At 39.4% G+C, this 14,346-nt stretch overlaps 1 protein-coding gene across 1 annotated transcript in view; it reads left to right on the top strand.

Annotated features, from left to right (window-relative positions):
• Window positions 1-2,110: 2,110 nt before the first annotated feature.
• Window positions 2,111-14,346, top strand: part of map2k1 (mitogen-activated protein kinase kinase 1) — a 47,254-nt gene continuing 35,018 nt past the window's right edge. The window contains exon 1 of the mRNA XM_061969252.2: window positions 2,111-2,256. Within this exon, the coding sequence (XP_061825236.2) occupies window positions 2,174-2,256 (83 nt within the window). The 5' untranslated portion in view covers window positions 2,111-2,173. The remainder of the gene's footprint in view (window positions 2,257-14,346) is intronic.

Here is a 14,346-nt window from a genome sequence, read left to right as displayed (position 1 = left end):
CTCTTTGAGCTGTAATTTGACCCCCTTAACATGCTTCAAAACTCACCAAACTGAACGCACACATCAGGACTGGCAAAAATTGCGATCTAATAAAAAAACCTAACCCCAAATTTAAAAATTGCGCTCTAGAGCAATTTTTGAATAAAACGCAGAAAAAACTGCTCCTCGGAAGAAAAAAATGACAAAACTGACTGTAACTCCCACTGGAAAAGTCAGAGAGACATGAAACAAAAACCTCTATGTAGGTCTCACTTAGACCTACATTTCATAAATTGACAACTCCCAGCAAAAATCAACAGGAAGTTTGCTATTCCCCCTTCAAAACAACATTTTTGTAAAAACCGGTCACCTTCCTTCAAAAACTATCTCCTCTGAGCGCGTTTGTCGTTTCGGCTTCAAACTAACACAGGAGAGAGATTGAACCCTTGTGTATAAAAGTATAGAACAGCTTTTTAATACCTGCTCCGGTTTTGATTTTATGACCCTTCAAAGACCCGCTGCACTGATGCTGCTGCGCTGCTGTTTTTTTAAGATGGCTGCTCAAAAGCAGGAAGCACCAACGTGCCCACACAATGCAGACAAGGTAGGTACACTAGACAAAAGTCTTGGGACACTTCAGACTAAAAGTAGACAAAAGTATTGGGACACTTAGGACTAGTTAGGGCCCGCATGGCCCATTGTATAAGGACTCCCAAAGGGAGTCCTTATGCAATGGGACATAAGGACCTATTGAATTTCTAAGGTTTTATTATTCTTTATTCTTTAGCCGCCACTTTAAACTGTAATTTGACCCACTTAACATGCTTCAAAACTCACCATATTTGACCCACACATCAGGACCTGCGAAAATTGCCTTTTTTTTAAAAAACCGAACCACAAAACTCAAAATTGCGCTCTAGCGCCCCCTACGAAAAAAGAAACTAGACTGCCTGTAACTCCCACTAGGAAGGTCGGAGAGACATGAAACAAAAACCTTTATGTAGGTGTGACTTAGACCTAGATTTCATAATAGTATATTCTCGGGCAAAAATCAACAGGAAGTTGGCGATTCCCCCTTCAAGACAAAAAAGTACTAAAAACAGTCACTTTTGCCTCTTTGAGCTGTAATTTGACCCCCTTAACATGCTTCAAAACTCACCGAACTGAACACACACATCAGGATTGGCAAAAATTGTGATCTAATAAAAAAACCTAACCCCAAATCTCAAAATTGTGCTCTAGCGCAATTTTTTAATGAAACGCACAAAAAACTGCTCCTCGGATGAAAAAACTGACAAAACTGCCTGTAACTCTCCCTGGGAAGGTCGGAGAGACATGAAACAAAAACCTCTATGTAGGTCTCACTTAGACCTACATTTCATAAATTGACAACCCCCAGCAAAAATCAACAGGAAGTTTGCTATTCCCCCTTCAAAACAACATTTTTGTAAAAACCGGTCACCTTCCTTCAAAATCTATCTCCTCTGAGCGCGTTTGTCGTTTAGGCTTCAAACTAACACAGGAGAGAGATTGAACCCTTGTGTATAAAAGTATAGAACAGCTTTTTTAATACCTGCTCCGGTTTTGATTTTATGACCCTTCAAAGACCCGCTGCACTGATGCTGCTGCGCTGCTGTTTTTTTAAGATGGCTGCTCAAAAGCAGGAAGCACCAACGTGCCCACACAATGCAGACAAGGTGGGTACACTAGACAAAAGTCTTGGGACACTTCAGACTAAAAGTAGACAAAAGTATTGGGACACTTAGGACTAGTTTTAAATTGTATTTTTAGTCTTAGGTATTCTAAGTCGTTCTGACTTTTCGCAGGGGGGACAGTTAAAAAAGTTTCCTTAACGTTGTTTAGTTAATTTTCTTGAAAATAAAACATATTGTGATCTGATATGTCACGAAGACTATTTGCTACGTTCCATTTTCATATTTGTGCATCATGTTTGAGCTCTCCTTCCTTCACTGGCCTGCAAAAGTTAGTGTTGCAATGCACCTTTTTGCCAACAGAGGGCGCGCGTGGCCATGCAAGAAAAGGCGCTTTGTGACGTCACATCTTCCGGATGATTCACATCCTCCCATTAAAAAGAATCCCAGTCCTGCTGCCTCTCCAGCAGCTCATGACAACACACATTGTTTGCTCCTAAAACACCTTCTAGAGTGTGTTGTTATTTATTGATGTGTGCGACATGCAGAAGAGAAGGAAGCCGGAGCCGATCCAACTCAACCCCATCCCTGATGGGAACATCATCAACGGCGCTGAAGCCACAGAGTGAGTGACACCTCAGTGATCATATGTAACACCTTTGCTTTATATCAACCTTGACTTGCTTAATGCTGATGCAATGATTGCATCTGGCTGTTACTGCATCATATCATGTTTATGTATGTAATCACTATTAGGGATGTATAGGACATATTTTTTTAAAAGTTGTGTAAACTTCCTCCCACGACCACACGCAGTAATGGAGATGCTGAGTAGATGTGACACTGTCATCACTTCCCAAGCAGTCCATGCAACATGCAGGATGAGAATGACATCATCATGCCTCATCTTTCACGCTGGCTGCTTTTGACGGAATGTCGAACCGTTACCAATGTGTCACACCCCTCAGGATAATTCGCACAAACTGATGTGTTTTGCATAGGCGTGAATTTGCAAATGATCTGTACACGATCTACAAACCCCGTTTCCATATGAGTTGGGAAACTGTGTTAGATGTAAATATAAACGGAATACAATGATTTGCAAATCATTTTCAACCCATATTCAGTTGAATATGCTACAAAGACAACATATTTGATGTTCAAACTCAAACTTTTTTTTTTTTTTTTTTTGCAAATAATAATTAACTTAGAATTTCATGGCTGCAACACGTGCCAAAGTAGTTGGGAAAGGGCATGTTCACCACTGTGTTACTTGGCCTTTCCTTTTAACAACACTCAGTAAACGTTTGGGAACTGAGGAGACACATTTTTGAAGCTTCTCAGGTGGAATTCTTTCCCATTCTTGCTTGATGTACAGCTTAAGTTGTTCAACAGTCCGGGGGTCTCCGTTGTGCTATTTTAGGCTTCATAATGCGCCACACATTTTCAATGGGAGACAGGTCTGGACTACAGGCAGGCCAGTCTAGTACCCGCACTCTTTTACTATGAAGCCACGTTGATGTAACACGTGGCTTGGCATTGTCTTGCTGAAATAAGCAGGGGCGTACATGGTAACGTTGCTTGGATGGCAACATATGTTGCTCCAAAACCTGTATGTACCTTTAAGCATTAATGACGTCTTCACAGATGTGTAAGTTACCCGTGTCTTGGGCACTAATACACCCCCATACCATCACACATGCTGGCTTTTACACTTTGCGCCTATAACAATCCGGATGGTTCTTTTCCTCTTTGGTCCGGAGGACACGACATCCACAGTTTCCAAAAACAATTTGAAATGTGGACTCGTCAGACCACAGAACACTTTTCCACTTTGTATAAGTCCATCTTAGATCAGCTCGGGCCCACCGAAGCCGATGGCGTTTCTGGGTGTTGTTGATAAACGGTTTTCGCCTTGCATAGGAGAGTTTTAACTTGCACTTACAGATGTAGCAACCAACTGTAGTTACTGACAGTGGGTTTCTGAAGTGTTCCTGAGCCCATGTGGTGATATCCTTTACACACTGATGTCGCTTGTTGATGCAGTACAGCCTGAGGGATGGAAGGTCACGGGCTTAGCTGCTTACGTGCAGTGATTTCTCCAGATTCTCTGAACCCTTTGATGATATTACGGAGCGTAGATGGTGAAATCCCTAAATTCCTTGCAATAGCTGGTTGAGAAAGGTTTTTCCTAAACTGTTCAACAATTTGCTCACGCATTTGTTGACAAAGTGGTGACCCTCGCCCCATCCTTGTTTGTGAATGACTGAGCATTTCATGGAATCTACTTTTATACCCAATCATGGCACCCACCTGTTCCCAATTAGCCTGCACACCTGTGGGATGTTCCAAATAAGTGTTTGATGAGCATTCCTCAACTTTATCAGTATTTATTGCCACCTTTCCCAACTTCTTTGTCACGTGTTGCTGGCATCAAATTCTAAGTTAATTATTATTTGCAAAAAAAAATTTTTTATGAGTTTGAACATCAAATATGTTGTCTTTGTAGCATATTCAACTGAATATGGGTTGAAAAGGATTTGCAAATCATTGTATTCCGTTTATATTTACATATAACACAATTTCCCAACTCATATGGAAACGGGGTTTGTATCTAATCATGCCTCATCTTTCATGCTGGCTGCTTTTGACGGAATGTCTAACCGTTACCAATGTGTCACACCCCTCAAGATAATTCACACAAACTGATTTGTTTTGCATAGGCGTGAATTTGCAAATGATCTGTACACGATCTAATAAGATATGACATGAGTTGCATCCGATATTTTGCATTTGAGAATATGAGAAAAATAACTTTGCATATGCACATTTTTATTCCCATCTGGATCTAAATGTAATATGTTTTTGTTGCACACACACCATCTATACACATGTCCAGGGAACCAGTGCTGTTGTTTTATGCTTATTGTTCTTAATAATCTGTCACTTATTTTATTGTATGTTTACACTGTAATTCTGCATGCTAACACTGTAATTAACTGTAAAATCACAGCATGTACCGTATTTTCCGCACCATAAGGCGCCCTGGGTTATAAGCCGCGCCTTCAATGAACGGCATATTTCAAAACTTTGTCCACCTATAAGCCGCCCCGTGTTGTAAGCCGCATCTAACTGCGCTAAAGGAATGTCAAAAAAACAGTCAGATAGGTCAGTCAAACTTTAATAATATATTAAAAACCAGCGTGATGTGGGCGCGCATGGAGTCGTATATCAACATGGACGGAGCTGCGTGAAAAAAGCCACCCGGCCTCTTCGCGTAAACTTCCCTTAACCACTCGCTCATCTTTTCTTCATCCATCCCTTCGAGTTAGCTTTTATGATGACGCCGGCTGGAAAGGTCTCTTTTGGCAAGGTCTTCCTTTTGAATATCACCATGGATGGAAGTTTCTGGCCATTAGCATGGCAAGCTAGAACCACAGTGAAGGATGACTTCTCATTCCCTGTGGTGCGAATATTCACCGTACGTGCTCCCGTTGTATCCACAGTGCGGTTCACAGGAATATCAAAAGTCAGTGGAACCTCGTCCATGTTGATAATGTTCTCTGGCCGGATCTTTTTTTCAGCTATCTTGTTTTTACAATATGCACGGAAAGTAGCCAGCTTTTCTTGAAAGTCTTTAGGCAGTTGCTGTGAAATAGTAGTCCGTGTGCGGATGGAGAGATTGCGTCTTTTCATGAACCGGAAACCTGTCGCTTAGTAGGAGCCATTTTGTGGTCTTTACAGATGTAAACACACAAAGGAAATGAAACGTAATATTCGCGCGCTTCTTCTTCTTCTACGCGGGCGGGTGGTTGCTTACAGTAGAAGAAGAAGCGCTTCCTGTTCTATGGGGGCGGGTGCTTACCTTGGCGGTTGCTTGCGTAGAAGAAGAAGCACTTCCTCTTCTACGGGGAAAAAAGATGGCGGCTGTTTACCGTAGTTGCGAGACCGAAACTTTATGAAAATGAATCTTAATATTAATCCATATATAAAGCGCACCGGGTTATAAGGCGCACTGTCAGCTTTTGAGAAAATTTGTGGTTTTTAGGTGCGCCTTATAGTGCGGAAAATACGGTAGTTGTAACTATAGTTGTTGTGTGACTATCAGAAACTAATTAGTCACTGAGAGTGGAAAGCAGGGCTCTGTCTGACACGCTGGGTCCAAGGATGCAACATGAAGTCATTACTGCTGTTTTTAGGGTGATTTATTTTCCCTTTGAGTAAAAATGCAATACATTACATGCAGATGGTTTGCGGTCCTTTTGCGGTCAACAGAAGTAACAACACCCAGGTTCACACTCTCTCCATACAAGCCAAACAATTCACGGAGAGGTGCAGGTGTTATTCATTCAGCAATCAGCCCCACACACACATGTAGCCACACCCACTATCCCAGGTGATAAGTAAGAAACAAATCCCTGCCTCTACAATAGCGTTGTCTCGATACCAATATTTTGGTACAGATACTAAAATTATTTTGATACTTTTCTAAATAAAAGGGACCATAAAAAAATTGCATTATTGGCTTTATTTTAACAACAAAAATCTTAGGGTACATTAAACATATGTTTCCTATTGCAAGTTTGTCCTTAAATAAAATAGTGAACATATTAGACTACTTGTCTTTTAGTAGTACAAACCCCGTTTCCATATGAGTTGGGACATTGTGTTAGATGTAAATATAAACGCAATACAATGATTTGCAAATCATTTTCAACCCATATTCAGTTGAATATGCTACAAAGACAACATATTTGATGTTCAAACTCATAAACTTTTTTTTTTTTTTTGCAAATAATCATTAACTTTAGAATTTGATGCCAGCAACAAGTGACAAAGAAGTTGGGAAAGGTGGCAATAAATACTGATAAAGTTGAGGAATGCTCATCAAACACTTATTTGGAACATCCCACAGGTGTGCAGGCTAATTGGGAACAGGTGGGTGCCATGATTGGGTATAAAAGTAGATTCCATGAAATGCTCAGTCATTCACAAACAAGGATGGGGCGAGGGTCACCACTTTGTCAACAAATGCGTGAGTAAATTGTTGAACAGTTTAAGAACAACATTTCTCAACCAGCTATTGCAAGGAATTTAGGGATTTCACCATCTACGGTCCGTAATATCATCAAAGGGTTCAGAGAATCTGGAGAAATCACTGCACGTAAGCAGCTAACCCCGTGACCTTCGATCCCTCAGGCTGTACTGCATCAACAGGCGACATCAGTGTGTAAAGGATATCACCACATGGGCTCAGGAACACTTCAGAAACCCACTGTCAGTAACTACAGTTGGTCGCTACATCTGTAAGTGCAAGTTAAAACTCTCCTTTGCAAGGCGAAAACCGTTTATCAACAACACCCAGAAACGCCGTCGGCTTCGCTGGGCCTGAGCTCATCTAAGATGGACTGATGCAAAGTGGAAAAGTGTTCTGTGGTCTGACGAGTCCACATTTCAAATTGTTTTTGGAAACTGTGGACGTCGTGTCCTCCGGACCAAAGAGGAAAAGAACCATCCGGATTGTTATAGGCGCAAAGTGGAAAAGGCAGCATGTGTGATGGTATGGGGGTGTATTAGTGCCCAAGACATGGGTAACTTACACATCTGTGAAGGCACCATTAATGCTGAAAGGTACATACAGGTTTTGGAGCAACATATGTTGCCATCCAAGCAACGTTACCATGGACGCCCCTGCTTATTTCAGCAAGACAATGCCAAGCCACGTGTTACATCAACGTGGCTTCGTAGTAAAAGAGTGCGGGTACTAGACTGGCCTGCCTGTAGTCCAGACCTGTCTCCCATTGAAAATGTGTGGCGCATTATGAAGCCTAAAATAGCACAACGGAGACCCCCGGACTGTTGAACAACTTAAGCTGTACATCAAGCAAGAATGGGAAAGAATTCCACCTGAGAAGCTTCAAAAATGTGTCTCCTCAGTTCCCAAACGTTTACTGAGTGTTGTTAAAAGGAAAGGCCATGTAACACAGTGGTGAACATGCCCTTTCCCAACTACTTTGGCACGTGTTGCAGCCATGAAATTCTAAGTTAATTATTATTTTCCAAAAAAAAAAATATAGTTTATGAATTTGAACATCAAATATCTTGTCTTTGTAGTGCATTCAATTGAATATGGGTTGAAAATGATTATATTTACATCAAACACAATTTCTCAACTCATATGGAAACGGGGTTTGTAAAACAGAGGTTAGAAAACTGGGTGGGAATATCTGGTTCTGTCCTTAAATGTTTGAAAGTCCTATCTAAATCACAGGACATACTTTGTTGAAATTGGTCACTGTGTCTCTGACCAAATGGTTATGACCTGTGGGGTTCCTCAGGGCTCGATACTGGGACCCCTAATGTTCAACTTGTACATGCTGCCACTAGGCCAGCTAATATGCATCTTCAATGTGTCCTACAACAACTATACAGATGACACTCAGATCTATGTGTCACTGATGGCAGGTGAACGTCAGCCTGTTGATTCTCTTTGTTGCTGCATGGAACAGATCAGGGTGCGGATGCAAAACTATTTTCTTCAGCTAAACTCAGACAGAACAGAAAACATTGTCTTTGGCCCACAAAAGTAAAGAGACATTGCAATTATTCAACTTGAAACTTAATAATTAGGTTAGAAATCTCGGGTTTATAAAGCACTTAGACTTGAACTTCAACAGCCACCTTAAGTCAAAAATATCATCAGCGTTTTATAGCCTGAAAAACATTGCCAAAATCAGAGGAATAATTATGGAAGTAGAATTATCTCACATCAATTTATATATATCAATATGGTATTAATACATATGTATATGTTAATAAATATACAAATACAAATATGATATACAAATAAATAAATAATTTGTATAAATAAACACGGGTTTTTAAATATATATATTTTTGAGATTTGAAAATATATACAAATAAAATTTATAAATATAAAAATGTGACATACAAATAAATCAAGAATTTGTATAAATAAACGTTTATTTGTAAATATATTTTTGAGATTTGAATATAAATATGATTGATTTTTTATTTCTATTTGTATTGAATTTGCATATGTCGATCGCTTTTTTTGCTTTTGTGTCGATGAGACATTCCTACCACAAACCCGATGCACAAATAAATGTGTAGTTAGTCACTCCCCTGAACAACCAGCAGAGGGCACTGCAGCCAGAGCGGTCTGGGTCACAGACATGGTCAGACACTGGCGAGCCAACCAGAGGCACACTAGGGAGGGTCATATTACGCCATGACTTTTGGGATGATTTGACACACATTGCACTGATAAGAGATCAGTATCTACATCAGGACAAGGTCATTAAAGGCCTACTGAAACCCACTACTACCGACCACGCAGTCTGATAGTTTATACATCAATGATGAAATCTTAACATTGCAACACATGCCAATACGGCCGGGATAGCTTACTAAAGTGCAATTTTAAATTTTGCGCGAAACATCCTGCTGAAAACGTCTCGGTATGATGACGTCTACGCGTGACGTCACGGATTGTGGAGGACATTTTGGGACAGCATGGTGGCCAGCTATTAAGTCGTCTGTTTTCATCGCAAAATTCCACAGTATTCTGGACATCTGTGTTGGTGAATCTTTTGCAATTTGTTCAATGAACAATGGAGACAGCAAAGAAGAAAGCTGTAGGTGGGAAGCGGTGTATTGCGGCAGGTGTTGTGCTGGATAACGCACCCCCGCCGTAGAATGCACCCCTTGACTGTTGTGCCGGATAACACAGCCGGTGTTTCATTGTTTACATTCCCGGAAGATGACAGTCAAGCTTTACCATTGGCCTGTGGAGAACTGGGACAACAGAGACTCTTACCAGGAGGACTTTGAGTTGGATACGCAGACGCGGTACCGTGAGTACGCATGCAGCTGCGGCTTCCAAACATTTGATCGCTTACCCGTACGTGCGTGCCGCTATGTGCATGTCACGTACGTAACTTTGGGGACTTTGGGGAAATATATGTGCTGTATGAACTTTGGGGAGGTGAACAGTACTTTGGGCTGTGGGATTGAGTGTGTTGTGCAGGTGTTTGAGTTGTATTGGCGGGTTATATGGACGGGAGGGGGTAGGTGTTTGTTATGCGGGATTAATTTGTGGCATATTAAATATAAGCCTGGTTGTGTTGTGGCTAATAGAGTATATATATGTCTTGTGTTTATTTACTGTTTTAGTCATTCCCAGCTGAATATCAGGTCCCACCCGCCTCTCAAAGCATCTTCCCTATCTGAATCGCTCCCACTGCCCTCTAGTCCTTCATTCTCACTTTCCTCATCCACAAATCTTTCATCCTCGCTCAAATTAATGGGGAAATCGTCGCTTTCTCGGTCCGGATCGCTCTCACTGCTGGTGGCCATGATTGTAAACAATGTGCAGATGTGAAGAGCTCCACAACCTGTGACGTCACGCTACTCGTCTGCTACTTCCGGTACAGGCAAGGCTTTTTTTATCAGCGACCAAAAGTTGCGAACTTTATCGTCGATGTTCTCTACTAAATCCTTTCAGCAAAAATATGGCAATATCGCGAAATGATCAAGTATGACACATAGAATGGACCTGCTATCCTCGTTTAAATAAGAAAATCGCATTTCAGTAGGCCTTTAAACGGCATTGTTACAATAAAATAAACAACTAACACGGTCTTTCAGATTAACTGGATGAACTAGCATTAGCTAATACAACGCTAATGTTAGCTAGCTCAGGCCCATTGTGTGCTCTCTCTGTAAAGACATGGATTGTTTTTGTACAGAGAAATCTGGGCATTTTGCATATAATGCATATAATGCTCTGTGACCCAGACCGCTCTGGCTGCAGTGCCCTCTGCTGGTTGTTCAGGGGAGTGTGTAACTCCACATTTATTTGTGCATCTGGTTTGTGGTAGGAATGTCTCATCGACACAAAAGCGATTCATATATGCAAATTCAATACAAATACAAATACAAAATCAAGCATATTTATATTCAAATCTCAAAAATATATTTACAAATACACGTTTACTTATATAAATTCTTGATTTATTTGTATGTCACATTTTTATATTTACAAATTTGATTTGTATGTATTTTCCAAACTCAAAAATATATTTACAAATACGCGTTTATTTATACAAATTATTTATTTTTTTGTATATCACATTTGTATTTGTATATTTATTAATATATGCATATATATTAATATCATATTGATATATATAAGTTGATGTGAGACAATTCTACTTTCATAAATAATGTCTATCGTAGACTTAGAGAGACTAACCCATGTCTGACCCACTGTAATGACCTTCTCACTGGGCTGTCTAAACGAGCTGTAAAGCAGCTGCAATGCATCCAGAATGCTGCTGCTCGAGTCCTGACTAGAACCAGGAAATACCACCATAACAGTCCAGTGCTTATGTCATTGCACTGGCTTCCTGTTGCCCAGAGAATAGAAGCTCTGCTTGTGTTCAAGTGCCAAAGTACATCTCTGTCATGTTCAAGACATATGAACCATCTTGAACTCTGAGAAGGTCAGGGAGTGGTCTCCTGCTGGTGCCCAGACACAGGACCAAACATGGTGAGGCGGCATTTCAGTTGTATGCTGCTAAAATCTGGAATAGTCTTCCAGAATAAGTGAGACAGGCTTCAATGTTGGCAATGTTCAAATTTAGTCTGACAACATTTAATCGTGCATATAATAACTGAAAGTATTTCGTATACACACTTTGATTTTAATTTGACTTTAATTGTTTTTATAACAATTTTTATGAATATTTTTGTAGTTTTTTGCCTTTTTGTAATTTTCTGTAAATCACTTTGAATTGGCTTGTGTACAAATTGTGTTCTATAAAGAAACCTGCCTTGTTTTACCTTGCTTGGACTCATGGACAAGCTGAAGCCTATCCAAGCTAGGGTTGTACGGTATACCGGTATTGGTATAGTACCGCGATACTAATGAATCATATTCGGTACTATACCGCCTCTGAAAAGTACCGTGACATTGCTGCATTACGAGCAGAGGAGCATGTTCGGCAGCGCACAATCACGGAGTACTTACAAGCAGACACAGTGTGTAGACCAGTGGTTCTCAAACTTTTTTTGTCATCCCCCACTTTGGACAAGGGGGAGTTTTCAAGCCCCACCTGCCCACATCGCCCCAACAGAGCGCTAATGCCAAGCTTTAACATTTTCAAATTTATTGAACATCAACTTGTATACATTCAAACTCAATAACATAAAATAACATCAAGTTCAATAATAAATAAAATAACTGTGCAGCTGTGGTATAACTTGCATCAAGTTCAATAATAAATAAAATAACTTCCATCAAGTTCAATAAATAAAACAAAAGTGTTATAACTTGCATCAAGTTCAATAATAAATCAAAAAAAGTGTTATAACTTGCATCACGTTCAATAATAAATCAAAAAAAGTGTTATAACTTGCATCAAGTTCAATAATAAATCAAATAAAAGTGTTATAACTTGCATCAAGTTCAATAATAAATCAAAAAAAGTGTTATAACTTGCATCACGTTCAATAATAAATCAAAAAAAATGTTATAACTTGCATCAAGTTCAATAATAAATCAAATAAAAGTGTTATAACTTGCATCAAGTTCAATAATAAATAAAATAACTTCCATCAAGTTCAATAAATAAAACAAAAGTGTTATAACTTGCATCAAGTTCAATAATAAATCAAAAAAAGTGTTATAACTTGCATCACGTTCAATAATAAATAAAAAAAAGTGTTATAACTTGCATCAAGTTCAATAATAAATCAAATAAAAGTGTTATAACTTGCATCAAGTTCAATAATAAATCAAATAAAAGTGTTATAACTTGCATCAAGTTCAATAATAAATCAAATAACTTGCATCAAGTTCAATAATAAATCAAAAAAGTGTTATAACTTGCATCAAGTTCAATAATAAATCAAAAAAGTGTTATAACTTGCATCAAGTTCAATAATAAATAAAACAAAAGTGTTATAACTTGCATCAAGTTCAATAATAAATCAAAAATGTGTTATAACTTGCATCAAGTTCAATAATAAATCAAATAAAAGTGTTATAACTTGCATTTAGTTCAATAATAAATCAAATAACTTGCATCAAGTTCAATAATAAATAAAATAAAAGTGCCACTTTGCAATCTCTGCAAAAAAAAAAGGAGGAGCTATGCATTTGGCAAGACAGGGCAAGTGACAGCACTTTTCCCCAGGAGAGCCACCTTGCTTCACTGTGAAACAGCACGGCTGTATGATCAGCTCCCATTTCCTCACACAGTGCAGAAAACAGTTGCACTTTCAGTGGTCGTGTTTTGATCAAATTTACCGCGCTCACAACATCTGTTAAAACCTCATTGAGTTCGGGGCTGAGCTGCCTTGACGCGAGTGCTTCCCGGTGAATGACACAGTGTGTGCCCGTCAGATGTTTGTTTCTCTGCAGGCGCTGGCTCTGGCTCAACGACCTTTGATTTGCGAGTCACAAATGTATATATTTGTGTAATTGTGGTCCACACATTAGCCTGCTACCCATCCGCGCGAAAGTTTGTTCCGCTTAGCCCCGCCCCCATTAGTTACTGTTGCTATGTCTGTCAAACTTTCGCTCCTACCGAGAAATTTAAAGCCTACAGTAAAAATAAGTACCGGTAATTTCCATTTATTTATATAGTGGATTTCACAGACAGAATCACAAAGTGATTTACAGTGTGTATAGAAAATGAAAGCATCGTAAAAAAAAATAATCTAAGAATATAATAATTTAAAAAAAAATTTAAAGTGAAATTTCCTACCGTTCCTCGCGCCCCACCTGTCATGTCTCTATTCCCCACCAGTGGGGCGCGCCCAAACTTTGAGAAACCCTGGTGTAGACAGAAAAGGGAGAACGGACGAATTTTGGCCTAAAAACTAATGGAAAAGGTGAAGTTAATACACTGAAACGCCCTCAGGAAGAGGTGTTTTAAGACATGGCTAGCTAGCTAGCGGCTAAAGTCCATCATCGTCTCCATGGCGACAAATAAAGTACGTTTCTTAAAAGTATCATCCCTGCAGGACGAGGAATAGCTAAAGATCGTAGCTCACTGGCGTCACCGCTAATGACGCCGTACCTGAATGTAAACAAACGCCATTGGTGGATCTACATCTAACATCCACTGTAATGATACCAAGTACAAGAACGTATCTAGTCGATACTACTATGATTACATTGATAGTTTTTAACATAACATCTTTTTTCGTTTTTTTCAATTTCATATTATGTTTGTAAACTTAGGAAATATGTCCCTGGACACATGAGGACTTTGAATATGACCAATGTATAATCCTGTAACTACTTGGTATCGGATTGATACCCATATTTGTGGTATCATCCAAAACTAATGTAAAATATCAAAGAAGAGAAGAATAAGTGATTATTACATTTTAACAGAAGTGTAGATAGAACATGTTAAAAGAGAAAATAAGCAGATATTAACAGTAAATGAACAAGTAGATTGATAATCAATTTTTACAGTTTGTTCTTCATGATGTTGACAAAATAATAGAATGGAAAATGACACAATATGTCATACTTGCCAACCCTCCCGGATTTTCCGGGAGACTCCCGAAATTCAGCGCCTCTCCCGAATTTCTCCCGAAAATCTCCCGAAATTCAAGCGGAGCTGGAGGGGGCCTGGCCTCCAGCTCCATGCGGACCTGGGTCCGCTTTCCCACA

This window comes from Nerophis lumbriciformis, linkage group LG10, assembly GCF_033978685.3.
Source record: "Nerophis lumbriciformis linkage group LG10, RoL_Nlum_v2.1, whole genome shotgun sequence".
In the NCBI taxonomy this organism is placed as follows: Eukaryota; Metazoa; Chordata; class Actinopteri; order Syngnathiformes; family Syngnathidae; genus Nerophis; species Nerophis lumbriciformis.
This window is presented reverse-complemented; position numbering and strand designations above follow the sequence as displayed.